The following is a 16,227-nucleotide window of genomic DNA, read 5'->3' on the forward strand; positions in this document are numbered from 1 at the left end:
AGGCAGATATATCTGGCACAGGCCCAAGAGATGTGTACATGCGTGCTAAGTCACTTCAGTCATGGCCGACTCTTTGCAGCCCTGTGAACTGTAGCCCGCCAGGCTCCTCTGTCCATGGAATTCTCCAGGCAAGAATACTGGAATGGGTTGCCATGCCCTCTTCCAGGGGATCTTCCCAACCCAGGATCAAACCCATGTCTCTTGTATCTCCTGCATTGGCAGCCAGGTTCTTTACCACTAGTCCCACCTGGGAAGCCCTGGCTCAAGAGGTATTGAACAGCAAAAATAGAGTGACCTTGGAGCAAGGCATTCAGAGCTCCTCCCAGCACACAGAACCTGAGGAACCCACAACCAGCTCATGGAGGACCTGGCCTCCAGTCCTGGGAGGTGATGACTGTCAGGTATTGCTGGGACAGTATGTTATTAGAAGTGGTATGACACTGTGAGTGTGAGTTTGCCTCTCAGTGATCCAATTCTTCTCTGCCTACAGTTAGTCAGGGCGTAGCTGAATGAATCACTGAGAGGCATTCATATCACACGGAGATCCTGGGTGCTGGAAGCCAGCTGCAGTTCTAAGCCAGGACTTGGGGCTGATTTTAGGAAAGGGGGCAAGCACACTTAGATTATACAGTTGTATTACATAAGCCAAGCATACATGGAAAGAAGAGGGTAGGCTAGCCAGCCATATGCTGGGCTGTGGTTGCTATCATTTGGGTCTGCTGGCATGCATTTTCCTCCTTCCTTCTGTAACCAGCTGCTTCAGAACTTGGATAGGAACCCTGCATGGGTAAGACACTCAGCTTGGGCAAGTGCTTTACACAGTGCCCATCAGCCCAAACCTTCTGTCTCCCCTTGTCCTTGTCCTCATGCTCCCTCCGAGGTAGGATTACAGAGGTATGCCTGTGCACCAGATGGCCAAGGGGATGGATGATGAGGTGGACAGCTGTTGTTGTTATCTGCCCGTCACCCCTTCCTTTGGGGAACTAAACTTTCCCCTCCTTGTAGTCCTGGAAAGGGCTGTAGATCACAAGCACTGGTACCCTATTACCTTAGAGGAGTCCATGTGACCTGGGCTAGGTTAAGCCAATCAGATACTCCCTCCCAGGAATGTGAGTTGGGAACAGATACAACAGGGCCAGAAAGCAGCTGAAGTTGGCTCTCTCTCCCTGGAGAGCTGCTGGCTGGGGGCAGGAGCTCCCAGCTGGGATCTTAAGCTCTGTCCTGTTTTTTGTCCTTCTTGAGGTCTGGCTGGTCAGCTTTGTGCATTCTGGGAATCCCTCAGTCCTGAGAGGAGAATTTTCTGTTCCTAATAACCAAAAACCCCTACCTGAAACAGGAGTCAACATGATTTAAGGACTTTACAATCTCAGAGCTTGAGAACTGAAGTTGGGTCTCCCTTGCTAGTATTATTTGGGATGGAGATGATGCAAAGTCAAACACATCACAGGGTTCTGGGACCCTGTGTTGCATTGGCATAGAAATCCATGGACTACATGTGCCCTTGAAAAATAGTGAGGTGTAAGGAAAAGCTTCATTACTTGGATTATGTATTTTCTTAGACAATATGGCTTCAAAATAACTCGTGAATTTTTTCATCTAACTCAAATTGTAACACACTAGAGGTGACATCCTGGGTAGTCCAGTGATGCTTGTTTCCAATGCAGGGGGCCCGGGTTCAATCCCTGGTCAGGGAACTAGACACCACATGCTGCAATGAAGACTTCAAATGCCACAACTAAAAGATACCACATGCTGCAACTGAGACCCAATGCAGCCAAAATAAATAAATAAATCTTTTAATTAAAAAAAAAGTAATATACTAAGAGTGCTTCTTTAGGACAAACTACCATTTTCCCATCTGCCTGTTCATTTCTATAAAAAGGATAATGTCTTTTCTTATGTTTATTAGTGTCATTGTTGTTTAGTTGCTAAGTTGTGGCCAACTCTTTGCGACCCCATGGACTATATAGCCCACCAGGCTCCTGCATCCATGGGATTTTCCAGGCAAGAATCCTGGAGTGGGTTACCATTTCCTTCTCCATATTAGGGTCATACATGCCATGAATTTAGGAATGTTTGCTGAAGGTTGTCTTCTGAACATACAGAGAATATACAAATGCAGTCCTAAACATGATGCTTACAAATAATTTATTCTTAATACATTTGTTTTTCAGCAAAAAATGCATAGTTATTTATACAGATTTTCATATTCAAGATCATAGGGAACAAATGTCTCAAGAAACTGAAATCATGGCGAATTATACAACAAACATGACTCATTTTTGTTCAGCTACATGCACAGAACTGACAAAGTGATAGCTATTTCTATGGACTATTTTTGCTTAATGTATCAGGTCATATGGAATTATGATTAAATAATGCTTTTCTGGGAGAATTCACCAACGATTTGAAACCATACTGTAGTCCCTGTTCACACACCCTGAGAAAGCCTCGCCAGCTAGCTAAACACAGCTGTTTAGGATGTAGGTGGTGACTGGAGTTAAGGTCGCTTAAGAAGAATTAATTGAACAAGCAGTGGAAAAACATTATTCAGTGTCTTTTTTCATGCCTGCATTTTCCGTTACTCTCCCCTTCCTCCATTAACACCATTAAATGAACTTAAAAAATACTGACACCAGGAGGTCTCTGTTTGGTCACTGGTAAATCCTCTCTGCCTCTGACCTGAGGGGGAAATGTGTACGGCCCTTCGATTAATGACTGCACATGGGGACCTGCGGGTTGTGCATCCTTGTAAATTTGAGTGCAGTCATTGTACTTAAAGCCTACTTTAGAAATGGATGAACCTCCTAAGGCAGATGGTTTGAGAAGGCCTAAATACACATGGAATCCTTTTAGAAACCTTTTGTCTTCAAGGCTGGGTTTGTGGCAAGTGGAGGCTTTGAGGGTGGTGGATACAGTCTGGGAGAAGGCTGAAATGGACAGAGCTCAGAGCTAGCACGTGCTTTATTTAGAGAGAAGAGTGGGCATGGTATCCTCCCCTATCCCTGAAATAGAGCCTTTTCCTGGATGGCATGAGGCTTTATTCTTCTTTCTGCTCCAGAGAAACCAGGAGCGGAGTGTCCAGGGCTGCACGTTTTCCTGGCTATGTTATCCACAAGCCTACTACGTTTGATGACTGAACCCTCATCAACGTGAACTGGGCCTCATTTCTGTATTGCCTTGGTATTCAGTTGCTTAGTTTTGCTCATAGCCTCCATAGAAGGAAACAAACCTGGTAGAAAAGTGGACCGTCTGTTGGTCCAGCTTTGTTGGAAGAGTGCATTTAATGACATTTCTAACTATAATAGAATTTTGAAAAGACTTTTAAATGCAGCCTAGTGACACACCTATAACATAGCTGACCTGTTTTCTTCTGTTTTAGAAAATGATTTTTATCCATCTTTAAACTATACACTATTTACATGTTTCAAGACCTCCTAGGTCTTTATCATTTGGGTAAGAGCTCCAGGTGATTAAATTCCCAGGACAAAGATGAGGCTTTCCAAAAAGCGCTGGTTCTCATCTGTGTGCTAAGGCCAGTTTTTACAAACAAATTGCTATTATAAACATTTAAATATAAAATTAGAATACTTCTCTAAAAATTTTGCCTATTAATTTTCATTTTTGCATCCAGCATACTACAAACAGATCATGCTATCTAACTAGAGATTGACCTAAAAGAAGAAATAAAATCAATGTGTCCCTGTTCTTCATCTGGAAACAAGGGTTATTTACACGGGGTCCTTTCTCAAGGTTGTGATGAGCTGTGAGGAGAAGGGCCGTTTCTTCAGGATGGTTAAAAAACCATCCGAAGACACCCCCCACCCCCGACTCCTGCTTGAGTGCTTATTGCATATTTTAGGTGGAGTATAAGGCATGAGAAAGGTGGCCAGCCACTTTTACACATTCGAGAATAATGTTACACATTCAAGAAATGCCATGTTTGGAACAGCTTTCAGAGATTGTTCAAGAACAAAAAATATTGAAGGTCGTGCATTTAGAAGCTTCTGCATTTAGAGGCATAGTACATTGGAAACATTTTCAAAAGCTCAAACCCAAAGCTGTGTTTCACTGAGTTAAACAGTCAATATGTGAGCATTTCTGCTGCATCTAGGTATGTGTTCAGAGCTTTAAAAAGTCACATCCTGCCACAATTAACAGCCAAATCAGCATTCTTGGCCTCTAACCTATAAATAAACACTCTAATTCTGCAACTCACTGACAGACTCTGAAGAAGCTGTTTGGGAACAAAAAGTCCACAAACTGGTTAGAAATCTGCAAACCAGAAATGCAATTCATTTGTCCCTTTTCTAATGACGACAAAAATTTGCAATGGCTTTTGGAATAGTGACTAAGAAGAGTGGACATCTATTTTCACAAGTAAGAAACAGTTATTCATAATATTGAAGGATAAACTCTTCCGTAGGAAGACATGCAGATTATCACAACACAGTACAGCAGTACTAAGCTTCCACCAACGATTGTTTCCTTTTTCAGTGTGTCTAGACTCGTTCGCTTTCTGTTAGATATATGTCAGAGAGTATTGGCAGTCCTTCAAGAAAATGATTCAAAAGGTGATTAAAAATTGGCTGGTGCTATCCCCTCATGCCTTTCTGCCTTATGTCCTAATTTTATGGAGACAAATTAAAGACACGAAGCCATGGGTACATGTGCTACTTAAAATATACCGAGGTGCTTGTGCTCAGGTCAAAACCTACAGGATGTGGTCAGACTGACAAACAGAATTCTTCATCTGCCTATATGAGCACGAACGCCCTGGGAATGCACATGCTTTTCTAGGGACAAAATGTAAAACTCAGGCAAAATTGTCCGTAATTAAACTTGTCCCATTCTGACTGTGTGAATCGAATCCTCCTCATTCTTCCTTTCCCATGCTTCTTCCTAGCTTTTTCACATCTGATATTTTTTTCTAGATAATTTTCCCCAGGTTAATTTTTTTCTGAAACAAGGTACATAGTTTACAACACACCTAAAGGAGGGGAAAAGCTAAAGAACATTAGTTAATCTTAGCTAATCTTTGGAGATATAAGCATTTAAGTTCACATTAAAAAAATTAATTACACTATCTATGAAATGCACACTTAATAATATCACAGTCTAGGCACTTTGGATGAATCTTACTTCATAGTGATATGAACACTATGAACCTTCCAAAAGTGATTGTTATTTATTAATTACCTTCATTAATTAGTAGTGATGACAAATTTTTCAATTCTTTGTGCATATGCTTTATCTCCCTTCACCTGGATTATTCATTAAACTTTCTAGTTATTTTTACCTATAATATTCACACAGACCTAGAATCAGAAAGAAAGAAAAGAAGGGAAGGAAGGAAGAAAACTAAAGAAAGAAAAAGAAAGAAATCAATTGTGGGTAAATTAAGATGTTAATTGAAATAAGATTCTATGCATTGTTCTTAGACTAATAGGAGAAAAGAACCAAACTCAGTGGCTTAGGACATTGTGCTTATGGCCAAGGTTAGAGTTGGGTCCCTGGTCAGTGGGTTTTTCCCAGTATTCCTACCTCTGTTTCACCAGCAGAGGGTAACTGCTGTAATGATATGGATTGTTCCTGGCCCAGCATCTTATATGCAGAAGGTGCTCAATGATCACTAAAGGCATTACACGAACAAAAAAATAAAAATCGGCTCACAGGACTCTCACAGAGTGAAATTAGCAACGGCAGACTTCAACAGGTGAACTTCAACAACTTCAACTCAAGAGGATAAAAAGTACTTAAGTGGTTAATAATAACATTTTGTTTACAACATTATAATCTAAATTCAAGGATGTGTGTGTGTGAAGTCGCTTCAGTCGTGTGCGACTCTGCACCCTTATGGACTGTACTCAGCCAGGCTCCTCTGTCCGTGGGATTCTCCAGGCAAGTATACTGGTGTGGGTTGCCCTGCCCTCCTTCAGGGGATCTTCCTGACCCAGGGATTGAACTTGCGTCTCCTATGTCCCCTGTATTGCCAGGCAAGTTCTTTACCATTAGTGCTACCTGGGAAGCCCAAATTCAAGGACAGCCATCTCTAACCTTGCTGTTTTGTAACTATAAGGTAATCAATTAAAAGAGGAAAAAATATATTTCCAGTTAGTGTCAATATGCTTGGCCAGGCATCATCGCCATGTGAATTAGTAAACATAATTGAGCACACAACCATCCCCACATTCTGTCACCTTGGGGGGCCAATGGTATAACCCTGAAATGGAGACAATCCCTACAGTATCTTTCTCCTACTAGAGTTTTGTGCATATTAAATCCAGTTGTGAAGAGATCTGAAGATTAAAATCCCTGCTAATTATTGCTGTTAGCTCTCAGATTCAGCACCAAATCAGAAAAAGTTACAAAAATTATCTCCATCCCCAGATTTTGCATTCTTCAGAATGATTCCCCTGCAGCAGTAAGATGAATTAGGTGAAATGGGTTTTGACTGCAATCACTTACAGGCAGGATTTATGAATGGAAACATGGGAAGGCCACTCTGGCCAGCTGTGAAGCCCCACACTTTCTTCCCAGGCTATTTATAGGAAGTATATGGCCGGGGGAAAGATCACGTTGATTTTTACAAGCCGCTCATGACATGACTGAAGAACTCACTTCCTCTCTCTGGGAAGGTCACCCTCCTCACCTGAAGGTGCAGACACAAGAGTGACAGGAAAGAAGGGGACCCCCTCCACCCTGGCCAATTAAGTCAGCCTGAGTCAGTTCCAGAGGCCAACCCACGGGGTGACAGGCATGCAAGTCAAACACCCTCATTTCCCAGGCATGACTGCTCCTTGAGATGTCACCTAGATCATGACTAACAAGTAAAAATAAAATGCATTACATAATAGGGTTCAAAACTCTACTGCTGAAATAGGTTGCACAGAGATAAGGGAGTGCATTTTGACTTATTATTTGCGCTACATTTTGAACAGCTGAACACTATAAACTAAGACTGAATTTTAAAGGATGTAGCAACATGGAGAGTGTAAAAAAAACATTTTACATGAAAAAATATTTTACAAGCAATTATATTGTGATTGCCGTATTATCCCTGAAATATGTAATACACCTGGAGAGTTTCATGCAAATGTGGAGACTGAGTAAATACTGGCTGATTCTCAAAAATCATCTTTTACCTTGACTGAAATCTGATATCATTCAGCAAATAACATAAATAGTTTCACAAATCATCCCTTGGTCTTATGTAGTGTACAGGGTACCTATTGGAACACAAACTAAAGCCAAACCACTGTTTTCCACCAGAATGTCCTTTGTCAATGCTGTCTGTGGTACATAAAAAACCAAGATGGAGTAGGAAAGGGAAAGTACGGGAAGGAAGAGACAAAGGGAACGAAAGTGAGACTTTACCCTGCAGAAACCTTCCAGGGGAAAAGTGTGTCATCTTACTGAGCTCATGCATCATAATCACTTGAAAATGATATGGGTATAATTTTATCCTTAAGTGGCCTCTGCTTAAGGACAAAGACACAGGGCAAGAAGAGAATTTTGTTTGAGAGCCTGGAAGATCGCCAACAAAAATTTAGAACAACAGATACGGGCTTAATTTCTCAAACTCATCGATATTTTTTAGAAGTCTGTCTCTAGAAAGTTTCTTCTGAAAAAGGAGATCACTATTTTACCAGGAAGACCCAAAATACTTCTCAACCTGTTCATCTAGCTTCCAAACCAACATTCTTTGGGGTTCTAGAAGAGACAGCAATGACATGCAAATGAGTTTGCCTGCAGAAATAGCCTGATTTCCACAACTGTCCTTGAACACACATTCCGAATGAAGTTACAGCTGAGTATTAACATCCGTGGCAGGCACACAACTCTCAGTCTCTGTAACGTAACCTAACAGGAATCTCCTTGCACTTTGCCAAAGATGAGACGCTGACACCTATCAGCAGACTTGCAAAGTGTATTCATGGTCCCATTAAGAGGTCCTAAGTCAAATACAGACATACATAAAGTTTATGTCTGTGCAGTTAACACATAAGGATATTAGTTCCTCCAGGGAGCTGTGCCAAACCTCTCTGATTACAAATACAGCAGCGATTAAAAGCATAAACAAAAACAGCAGTCTTGGCAGGAGCACCAGCCTACCAGTGCTGAGGTAAGTGTTCATCTACCTTCTGTGCTTGATCTAAATTATACTGTGAAGTCAAGACTTCCCCATTCAATGACTTATTTGGCTCTTCACCAAAAGGAATTGTCAGGAAGTGTGATAAGCATTTAAATCACCTCACTAGTTTGTGTTAATCTAGAGTTGCCATCTCAGGACCAGGATAGCATTTATGAGAACTATCTTAAGTAACACTGGCCAATGTGGTTGTCAGACAGGATCTCAGGAATGTGTTTCCCAAATTTTTCAATGACTTAGGGTGACTGCCGTTCATTTCCATAGTCTGGACCCAAATGAGACTTCAGTGCTTAACTAGGGAAAGGTCATCTTATTTAGCTTAAACTACAGCTCAAGTAACATACTCCTGACTTTTCATAACACAACTGCCACATTTATTCCTGAATACTATGATTTTAATTTTAAGCAAGGATAGATGGGCACAGTCACATTCTCCAGTGACTACATTAGGAACCACAGCTACAATAGTGGATTGGTTCCTTCTCCTTGTAGAGAAGGCAAATGTTCTGCATGTCCTGGTAAGCAACTTTCGGTCCTACCAAAAACAACCAGCACCATCTTCCTACCCTCCTGAGTGGAATGTTAAACCTTGATTTGCAATCAAGTAAGAAAAGCTTACTCCTACTGCTCTCCCCATGTAAGAAACCATTGATATTTTTGAGGACCAGTCATTTGGGCATTGCTTCAAAAGGCACATTTATTCCAGTGGCAATTTAAATCAGTAGAGAAGGAGAGAATAAGATTAAAAACAAAGCAAAAAAAAAAAAAAAAAATTCAGATGGGTTTTATGGAATACATTAAAGTAAACAGGAATCTGGGATCTATACAAACCATTTAGCTCCTTCTCAATAGTTTAACCAGAGTCCCTACAGTAGAATAATTCACAGTTGTATCATGACACACATAGGCCTCCAAAAAATACTGTGTAAAAAAAGTAGCTGAGAACTCTCAAGCAGCTTGCCCTGATGTCCAGTTCAAGTGTATGCAATGCAGAAGGGCTGCAAAATTCAAAACTACATGACAAAGAAAATTCAGTGCAGATCACAGGCTTTGATAAATTATGAAAAACCATTGTATATATTACTATTTAAATAACATCTGAGAAAACATTTTGAAATAATTAACATGTGTTCACAGTCCATGCATTTTCTAGCAGGTTAAACCCTGGGTTTGTGTCTCCTTGCTGATTTTCTACAAAGGTCTATTCCTCGACAAATCCAAGCATTCCTCAGAACCAAATGGAAGTACCCAGAGATTTCGTCTACTTACCCTCTTTACTCCATGCCTGACCTCACAAGTGTCACTTGCTATTACCTCTGGCGGAGAAGACGACTGGAAAATCGAACCGTTTGGGGTTTTAGTGGGGGTTTTATTCGCTGCCTTAGAAGAATCCCTGATGCCACAGACACCATCTGAATTTTCTCCAAGGACAAGAACCAGCTGCCCTATCCCTCCCATTTGCCCCACCTCCCTCTTCCAAAGCCCCAGGTGCTCTGAGACCCTCCTGCCTTGCTGGACTTTTCCCCTGTGGTTTCGCAGCACCCTCCTCAAGCAAAAAAGGAAACACGACAAAACTTCAAAACAAACCAACAACAGAAACTCCCAACAAACTGGTGGGCGAGCCGGCAGCCTCCCCCAAGGAGGAGGCTCACTTTTTACTGCAGAATTCGGCGTTGCTGAGGAACTTCTTGATGACCAGCCCCAGGCAGACGACCAGCAGCAGCATGTAGCCCACGGTGCCCAGGAAGGTGGGCGCGTCCGGTGGCTCCTTGAGGAACTGGCGCAGGCCCTCCTCAACGTAGTACACCTGATCGTAGATGCTGAGGAAAGTGAAAATGTGGAAGAGCTGGTGGCTGTGGCCGATGATGTCGAAGAGGCCCGGCTGGATGCGCTCGGGGATCTTGCTCACGTTGAAGAAGGCAGCCACCACCAGCCAGAAGTAGCGGCGGTAGAAGTGCACGAAGAGCGTGGGGTTCTCCCCGCGCAGGTCAAAGAGCCAGCTCTCCAGCATGATGGGGCAGGCCATGCTCAGCGGCATGATGAAGACGAAGGTGCGCAGCGCGAACGGGTAAGAGCACCAGTCGGTGCGGCTCTTGCAGCAGGCCACGGTGCAGGCCACCGCCAGCACAAAGGCCACGGGCAGCACGAGCGCGCGGTAGGCGGCGATGAGGCCCGTGCAGTCCACGTGCCAGCCCAGGCGCTGCTGCACGTACGGGGTCATCACCCGGGCGTCCAACAAGCTCAGGCCTGGCAACAGGTAGTAGTAGTAGGCCACGGTGCTCCCGAAGCCGTAGTAGCTGATGGACGCGTAGTCCAGGTAGAAGAAGGCGGCGCGCAGGCGCAGCGAGAGGCAGCTGAACACGTGCGCCGTGCAGCTCATGGCGAAGGTCAGCAGCACGCCCGACGCGTAGCACCACAGCGGCAGCAGCCACGGATGGTGGAAGGGCACGTCGCGGCCGCTCAGGAAGAAGAGGCGGCAGAACTTGCTCAGGAACAGCAGCAGCGGGATGAAGTGCGTCCAGAAGTTGAGCGTCTCATTGGTGGGCTTCAGCACCGAGGCCAGGCACTCCTGCGCCGTGCACGGCAGCCGCCGGTAGCCCGACAGGATGAAGCACTCCACGAAGTCGTCGGGCACCTCGTCCCAGCGCAGCAGCGGCTTGGCGGATGCCGGGGAGTCCCCGGAGGCCAAGGCGTGGGGACGCGAGACGGCCTCCGAAGCCGCCGCGGTCGTGCCAGGCGGGCCCTTTGTGCCCGCGCTCCGGAGCTGCAGGCGCCGCGGCATGGTGCCCAGGGCTTGGCTAGGACGCGCACCGGCGACCTCTGGCGCCGGCTCCGGCGCGCACGCCAGTCCCCGCCGGCCGCCGTCGGAGCCTTTGTGCGCGCGCCGGGGGCGTCGCTGCAGGTTCAGGAGAAGACCAGAGCCTCTGAACAACCGTTCCTAAAAAATAAAGAAATAAATACAAATAATCACCGATCTCAAGCCGCGTACCAACTGGCAGGAGCCCGCGGGGCACGGCGGCCCCTTCGCCAGGCTCCCCGCTACCGGCTCGCGGCCGCCCGCGCTGCGGCAGCCGCGGCGGCGCGACTGACTGCGGCGGCAGCGGCGCTGCTGCGGTGACTGGGCATCGCGCGGTGCGGGCGCAGACGCCGCCGCCCCCGGCTCGGGAGGCGGGGATGGGGGGAGCGGAGGCGCTGGAGGGAGGGAGGGACGGGAGCACCGAGGGAGGGCGGGGGCCTCCCCGGCTAGTGTTTCGCGGCCGCCTCGGGGGATAGAGTTGTCCCCGGTCTCGAGTTCCGTACCATCCCTACCCTGCTCCTCGGGTCGCCGAAGCCCGAGCTGGCCCGTTAATGATTGATGCTGGGGCCAAAGGCTGCGCCAGCGACTCGGCGGCCCGCTCCGAGGGCGAGGGTCGGCTTCGGGATTCGAAACCCGACAGCCACGCGGGCGTTCGAGAGGACACTGGGGAGCCGCGTTCGCGGGGGGCGGGGAGCTGCGGCCGCAGAAGGCGGGGAAGAGGGTGAGGGGAGAGCGGCGCGCGAGTCCGAGCCGGGGCAGGGCGCAGGGATGCGCCGACCGTAATATCGGGAGCGGGCGGGGGCGCTCCGGCAATCTGGGGACTTTGAGGCCGCGTCTGGATCAGGCCGTGTCGTTGTCAGATACCTGGGACTGCTCCTCTCTTTGCGTGTGTGTGTGTGCGTGCGTGCGCGCGCGCGCGCGGTTCTCACTCTCAGCACCATGTCAAGCGTTAGTTTATCTCCTTTCGTCTAGCGGACTTATTCAGGTGCGTCACCAATCTCCTTTCGTCCTTGTCCGATTCAAACGAACGGCCCTCTAAACTGGCCTGTGGTCGTGATCACCAGCCCTCGGGGGTCGCAGCCCACCCGTGCTCCTGTGTCTTTAACTAGGAATCTTGTTTGGAGCCCAGAGTCCTACAACTCAGGGCGGGATGCTCAAACTCAGCATTTTAATGAAAAATTTCAGATGAAGACTAGGGGATTCGGAAAGCCTGTAATGATCTGAGAAATTTATTAAGAAGGGATTCCCAAGCAGAGCTGTGCCCGAGTCGCAAGGGCTGATTATAAGCAGTGGATGTTGATGACGGAAGACCTCAGGGAGGAGGTGCGTTCTAGCCCTAATTGAAAAGAGAACGGAGACGAATTCGTGGAGATTGGGAGGGGTGGCCTGGAAAAAGCTTTATGCATAATTTAGCAGAAGTACCTGGCAAGCTAGATTGAGTGGCTGGAGGCCAGAAGAAAGGGAGACTGAAGAATGGAAAACGGTTGTGATGCACTGCCCTGTGAAAATATGCCCTTGAGCCTTGTGAAAAGAGGGGCTAAAAAACCTGCCTCCTGTAAAATGTTTTGTCATTTTGCGTAAGTTTCCTCTTAGCGATGCCCTGAGGGTGTGACTGAGTGATTTGCATCACTGACCTGCTGTGTAGTGTCATGACAATAGAGGCTAACATTTAAGGAGCCAGGCGTTGTTCTAGGTGCTTTACAGTTTTAAAAATCATTTAGGTATTATTATTTTTCCCATTTTGCAGATAAGGAAGTGGAAGCGCCACAACGGTAAATAACGGGCCTAGTTGGCAGAAGGGGGTTATAACCCTGCAAACTGCTTCTGGACCTTATGTACTTAAAGCAGAACATCCAACAACCTGATTTGCTCAAAGGAAACTATTTTCATTTCATAAATGAAAGGCCGCTTTCATCACTATAACAAATCCTTTAAGTAGGTCAAGGAAGGTTTACTTAGCGATGGCTCAGGGGACTTAAGTTATGGATAAGAATTATTTATAACTAGGAAATCATTCAGTATTGTAAACATCTAAAATTACTTAAAGGTATCAGAAACAAGTTTCAGCCTTCTCTTTCAAAAAAAAAAACAAAACACAACTTTTCTATTAGTACCTGCTTTAGCAAGCTCTTACACAATTAGGCCAAAGGTGCACTTGGGTCTTGTGCCTTTCTGAACTATCACAAATTCCTTATTGATGGGTTTTAAGTAACTGAGATTTTGCTGTAGTTAACTGTATCTTGTTTTAGTATTTTCTTTTGGTATTGTCTATAGCCTTGTTTTAAAGCAAAACCTAATTTCCTTTCACATTTGGACTAAGGATCCAGGCTAATTTGTAAAAGAGATTAAGAGTCAGGCATTTATAAATCTAACCTAGGAATGATAAGACTGAATCCAGGGCAGACTGGAAAACAGAGAGTTTTTTTTCTCTTCTCTTTGTTACTCCACAAACAACCTGAGCTGTAAAAAATGTTGATCTTATAATAATTCCCATATTTACCGACCTCTTGGTTGCATAATCAGCTCACTTACATAATAGAGGAGAATATAATAGAAAGTTCACATCAAGTGAAATAATGGAATTGACTGTAAATAAATGTGAAAGACACTCTGATTAGATGAAATAACATTTATCTTTATGTGGGTGGGATGAGACTGGCTATGATAAAAGATGACATTCTTTAAAGCACTCTGTATTTTATAAAGTCGAAAAATCCATCATACCATTCTTAAAAATCTTTCAGAAAGTCTTTGCAATTTCTGCTTTTCTCTTTTTTCATGTAACTGCCCTCCCTCATGAGGCACAGAATCTACTGCAGTTTTGAAGTGGTTTTCCTGAAAGCTCTCCAATGCCAGCCAAGACAGGTGTCCTGGCTATTCCCTGACAAAGCCAAGTCAAAGGGAACTAAGGATACACCACAATTCACCTAACTTCTTAACAAAAAAAGAACCAGCAATATGATTTTTTTTAATTACTACCAATCTATAGAATTAATTTTCCTTAAGGTTTTTGAGATATAAAACCTTGTTTCCCACACCCTACAAAGGCTGGCTTTTGAGGTTTATTTTAACTCCAGTAAAATAACTGCCTCTTGGCAGTGAGAACCACAGTCCCATCCCCTGGGCTTGGCTAAACAGAGAGAAACAGTGGGCTGCCTGCCATTCCCAGAAGGTGAACTGGGAGATAAGGCATCTCTAAGGTAATTAGAACTGACTATGGAGCTGATGGAGTTCCTGATAGAGAAAAGTTACCCGCGTTACATGGAAAGTCAATGCCATCATTTAGAGGCAGAAGCTGGCTAGTTCTTCCCATTGAAATCTTGTCAAACCAAGGATAGAAGTGTGTTTTTCGCAGTTCTGTGCAGACTGTGTACCTTTGGGTACTAATGGGTCCTGACTGCCAAATGCAGTCATTTGTAGAAATTGTAGCAAGCAGGACAAATGGATTTTGACCTTGTGGTTTGCTTTGATGTTCTTGTAGATCAACTGTAGGTTTATTTGTGTTTCTCTCCATGACAATAAGATGTTCAGTTCAGTTCAGTCACTCAGTTGTGTCCAACTCTTTGCAACCCCATGGACAGCAGCATACCACACTTCCCTGTCTTATCACCAACGCCTGGAGTTTGATGGACTCATGTCCATCAAGTTGGTGATGCCATCCAACCATCTTATCCTCTGTTGTCCCCTTCTCCTCCCACCTTCAATCTTTCACAGCATAAGGGTCTTCTCCAATGAGTCAGTTCTTCGCATCAGGTGGCCAAAGTATTGGAGTTTCAGCTTCAGCATCAGTCCTTTCAAAGAACACCAAGGACTGATTTCCTTTAGGATGGACTGGTTGGATCTCCTTGCAGTCCAAGGGACTCTCAAGAGTCTTCTCCAACACCACAGTTCAAAAGCATCAATTCTTCGGCGCTCAGCTTTCTTCACAGTGCAACTCTCACATCCATACATGACTACTGGAAAAACCATAGCCTTGACTAGACGAACCTTTGTTGGCAAAGTAATGTCTCTGCTTTTTAATATGCTGTCTAGGTTGGTCACAACTTCTCTTCCAAGAAGTAAACATCTTTTAACAATAAAATGAAGCGTATATAAAATTTCCACAGCAAATATGATGCTTTCTAATAAGAATGATGAGATATTTATAAAATCTGCAGAAAAAAATATGCTATGGTATTTGTTAATACTACACCTGTTTTGGAGGAGGTAATTTTTTTTCTAGTCTCATTTTTAGCCAAAACCAATCAAACAAGCAAACAAAACCGACTGTGAACACTATTTAATTGCACCGGTGACTGTATGAAGAGAACTCTATAAGGTTTAGTCCCTCCTTAGAATATACAGTCTAAACAAAGTGCTTCCCTTCCCTCAAGTTGAAAACAGTCGTAATGTTATCTTCCAAACTCTTTCATGTTGTTTGGGATTAAAATATATGTACTATGGGCTTCCCAGGTGGTGCTAGTGGTAAAGAACCCACCTGCCAGTGCAGGAGACTGAAAGATGTGGGTTTGATCCCTGGGTCAGGAAGATCCCCTGGAGAGGGGAATGGCACCCCACTTCAGTATTCTTGCCTGGAGAATTCCATGGACAGAGGAGCCTAGTGGGCTACAGTCCATGGGGTCACAAAGAGATGGACACAACTGAGTGACTAACACTTTTCACTACTATATATAAAATAGATAACCAGCAAGGACCTACTGTATAGCACAGGGAACTATACTAAAAATCTTATGATTTATTGTATCTTCCAATATAGCAGAATCGAGAAGAATCTTGAAAAGGTGTATATGTATTATATATAAATATGTATGTATAACTGAATCACTTTGCTGTACACTTGGAACTCCCACAACATTGTGAATCAACTATATTTCCACAAAAAATTTTAAAAAGCAAAAAGAAAACCAACACTTCCATGTCAGATGTGATCACTACCAGATTATAGAATCAGATGCTTGATGATGGAAAGGCTTCTGGCAGTGGCATCAGGTGTAACTGTGACAACTTTCAGGGCAAGTGCAATCCAAATGCTGGTGGAGGGCTGGAAATGATAAAGTGGTGGGAGACTGAGTTCTTATCTGGCACGGTTCCTGCCTGGTAACTGACATGGTGGCAGGATTCTGTCCCTCTTTTTTTTTTTTTTTAGCCACACCACAAGGCTTGTGGGGTCTTAGCTCCCTGACACTGATTGAACCTGCACTCTTGGAAGTGAAAGTATGGAGTTCTAATCACTGGACGACCAGGGAAGTCCCAACGGGGTTCCTTTTTGAATAAAAGC

General features: G+C 44.6%; 1 protein-coding gene across 1 annotated transcript; it reads right to left on the minus strand.

The window, feature by feature from the left end:
* Nucleotides 1–2,131: 2,131 nt before the first annotated feature.
* On the minus strand, nt 2,132–12,641 carry PAQR9 (progestin and adipoQ receptor family member 9). The gene is made up of 2 exons (XM_086384127.1): nt 12,372–12,641; nt 2,132–11,090 (listed from the first exon to the last, which is right to left on the minus strand). The coding sequence occupies exons 1-2, from the start codon at nt 12,519–12,521 to the stop codon at nt 9,801–9,803; spliced, it is 1,440 nt and encodes a 479-aa protein (XP_086240253.1). The 5' UTR covers nt 12,522–12,641; the 3' UTR covers nt 2,132–9,800.
* Between the last annotated feature and the right edge of the window lie 3,586 nt (nt 12,642–16,227).

This window comes from Bos grunniens, chromosome 1, assembly GCF_055505025.1.
Source record: "Bos grunniens cultivar Pamir isolate PY7600 chromosome 1, Bosgru_T2T1.0, whole genome shotgun sequence".
Lineage (NCBI taxonomy): Eukaryota > Metazoa > Chordata > Mammalia > Artiodactyla > Bovidae > Bos > Bos grunniens.

Coding starts and splice junctions, on each gene's coding strand:
- PAQR9 (XM_086384127.1), bottom strand. CDS start 12,521: ATGACAAAACATTTTACAGGAGGCAGGTTTTTTAGCCCCTCTTTTCAC. Junction 11,091..12,371: donor CACTCAATCTAGCTTGCCAG/GTACTTCTGCTA, acceptor TTTATTTTTTAG/GAACGGTTGTTCAGAGGCTC.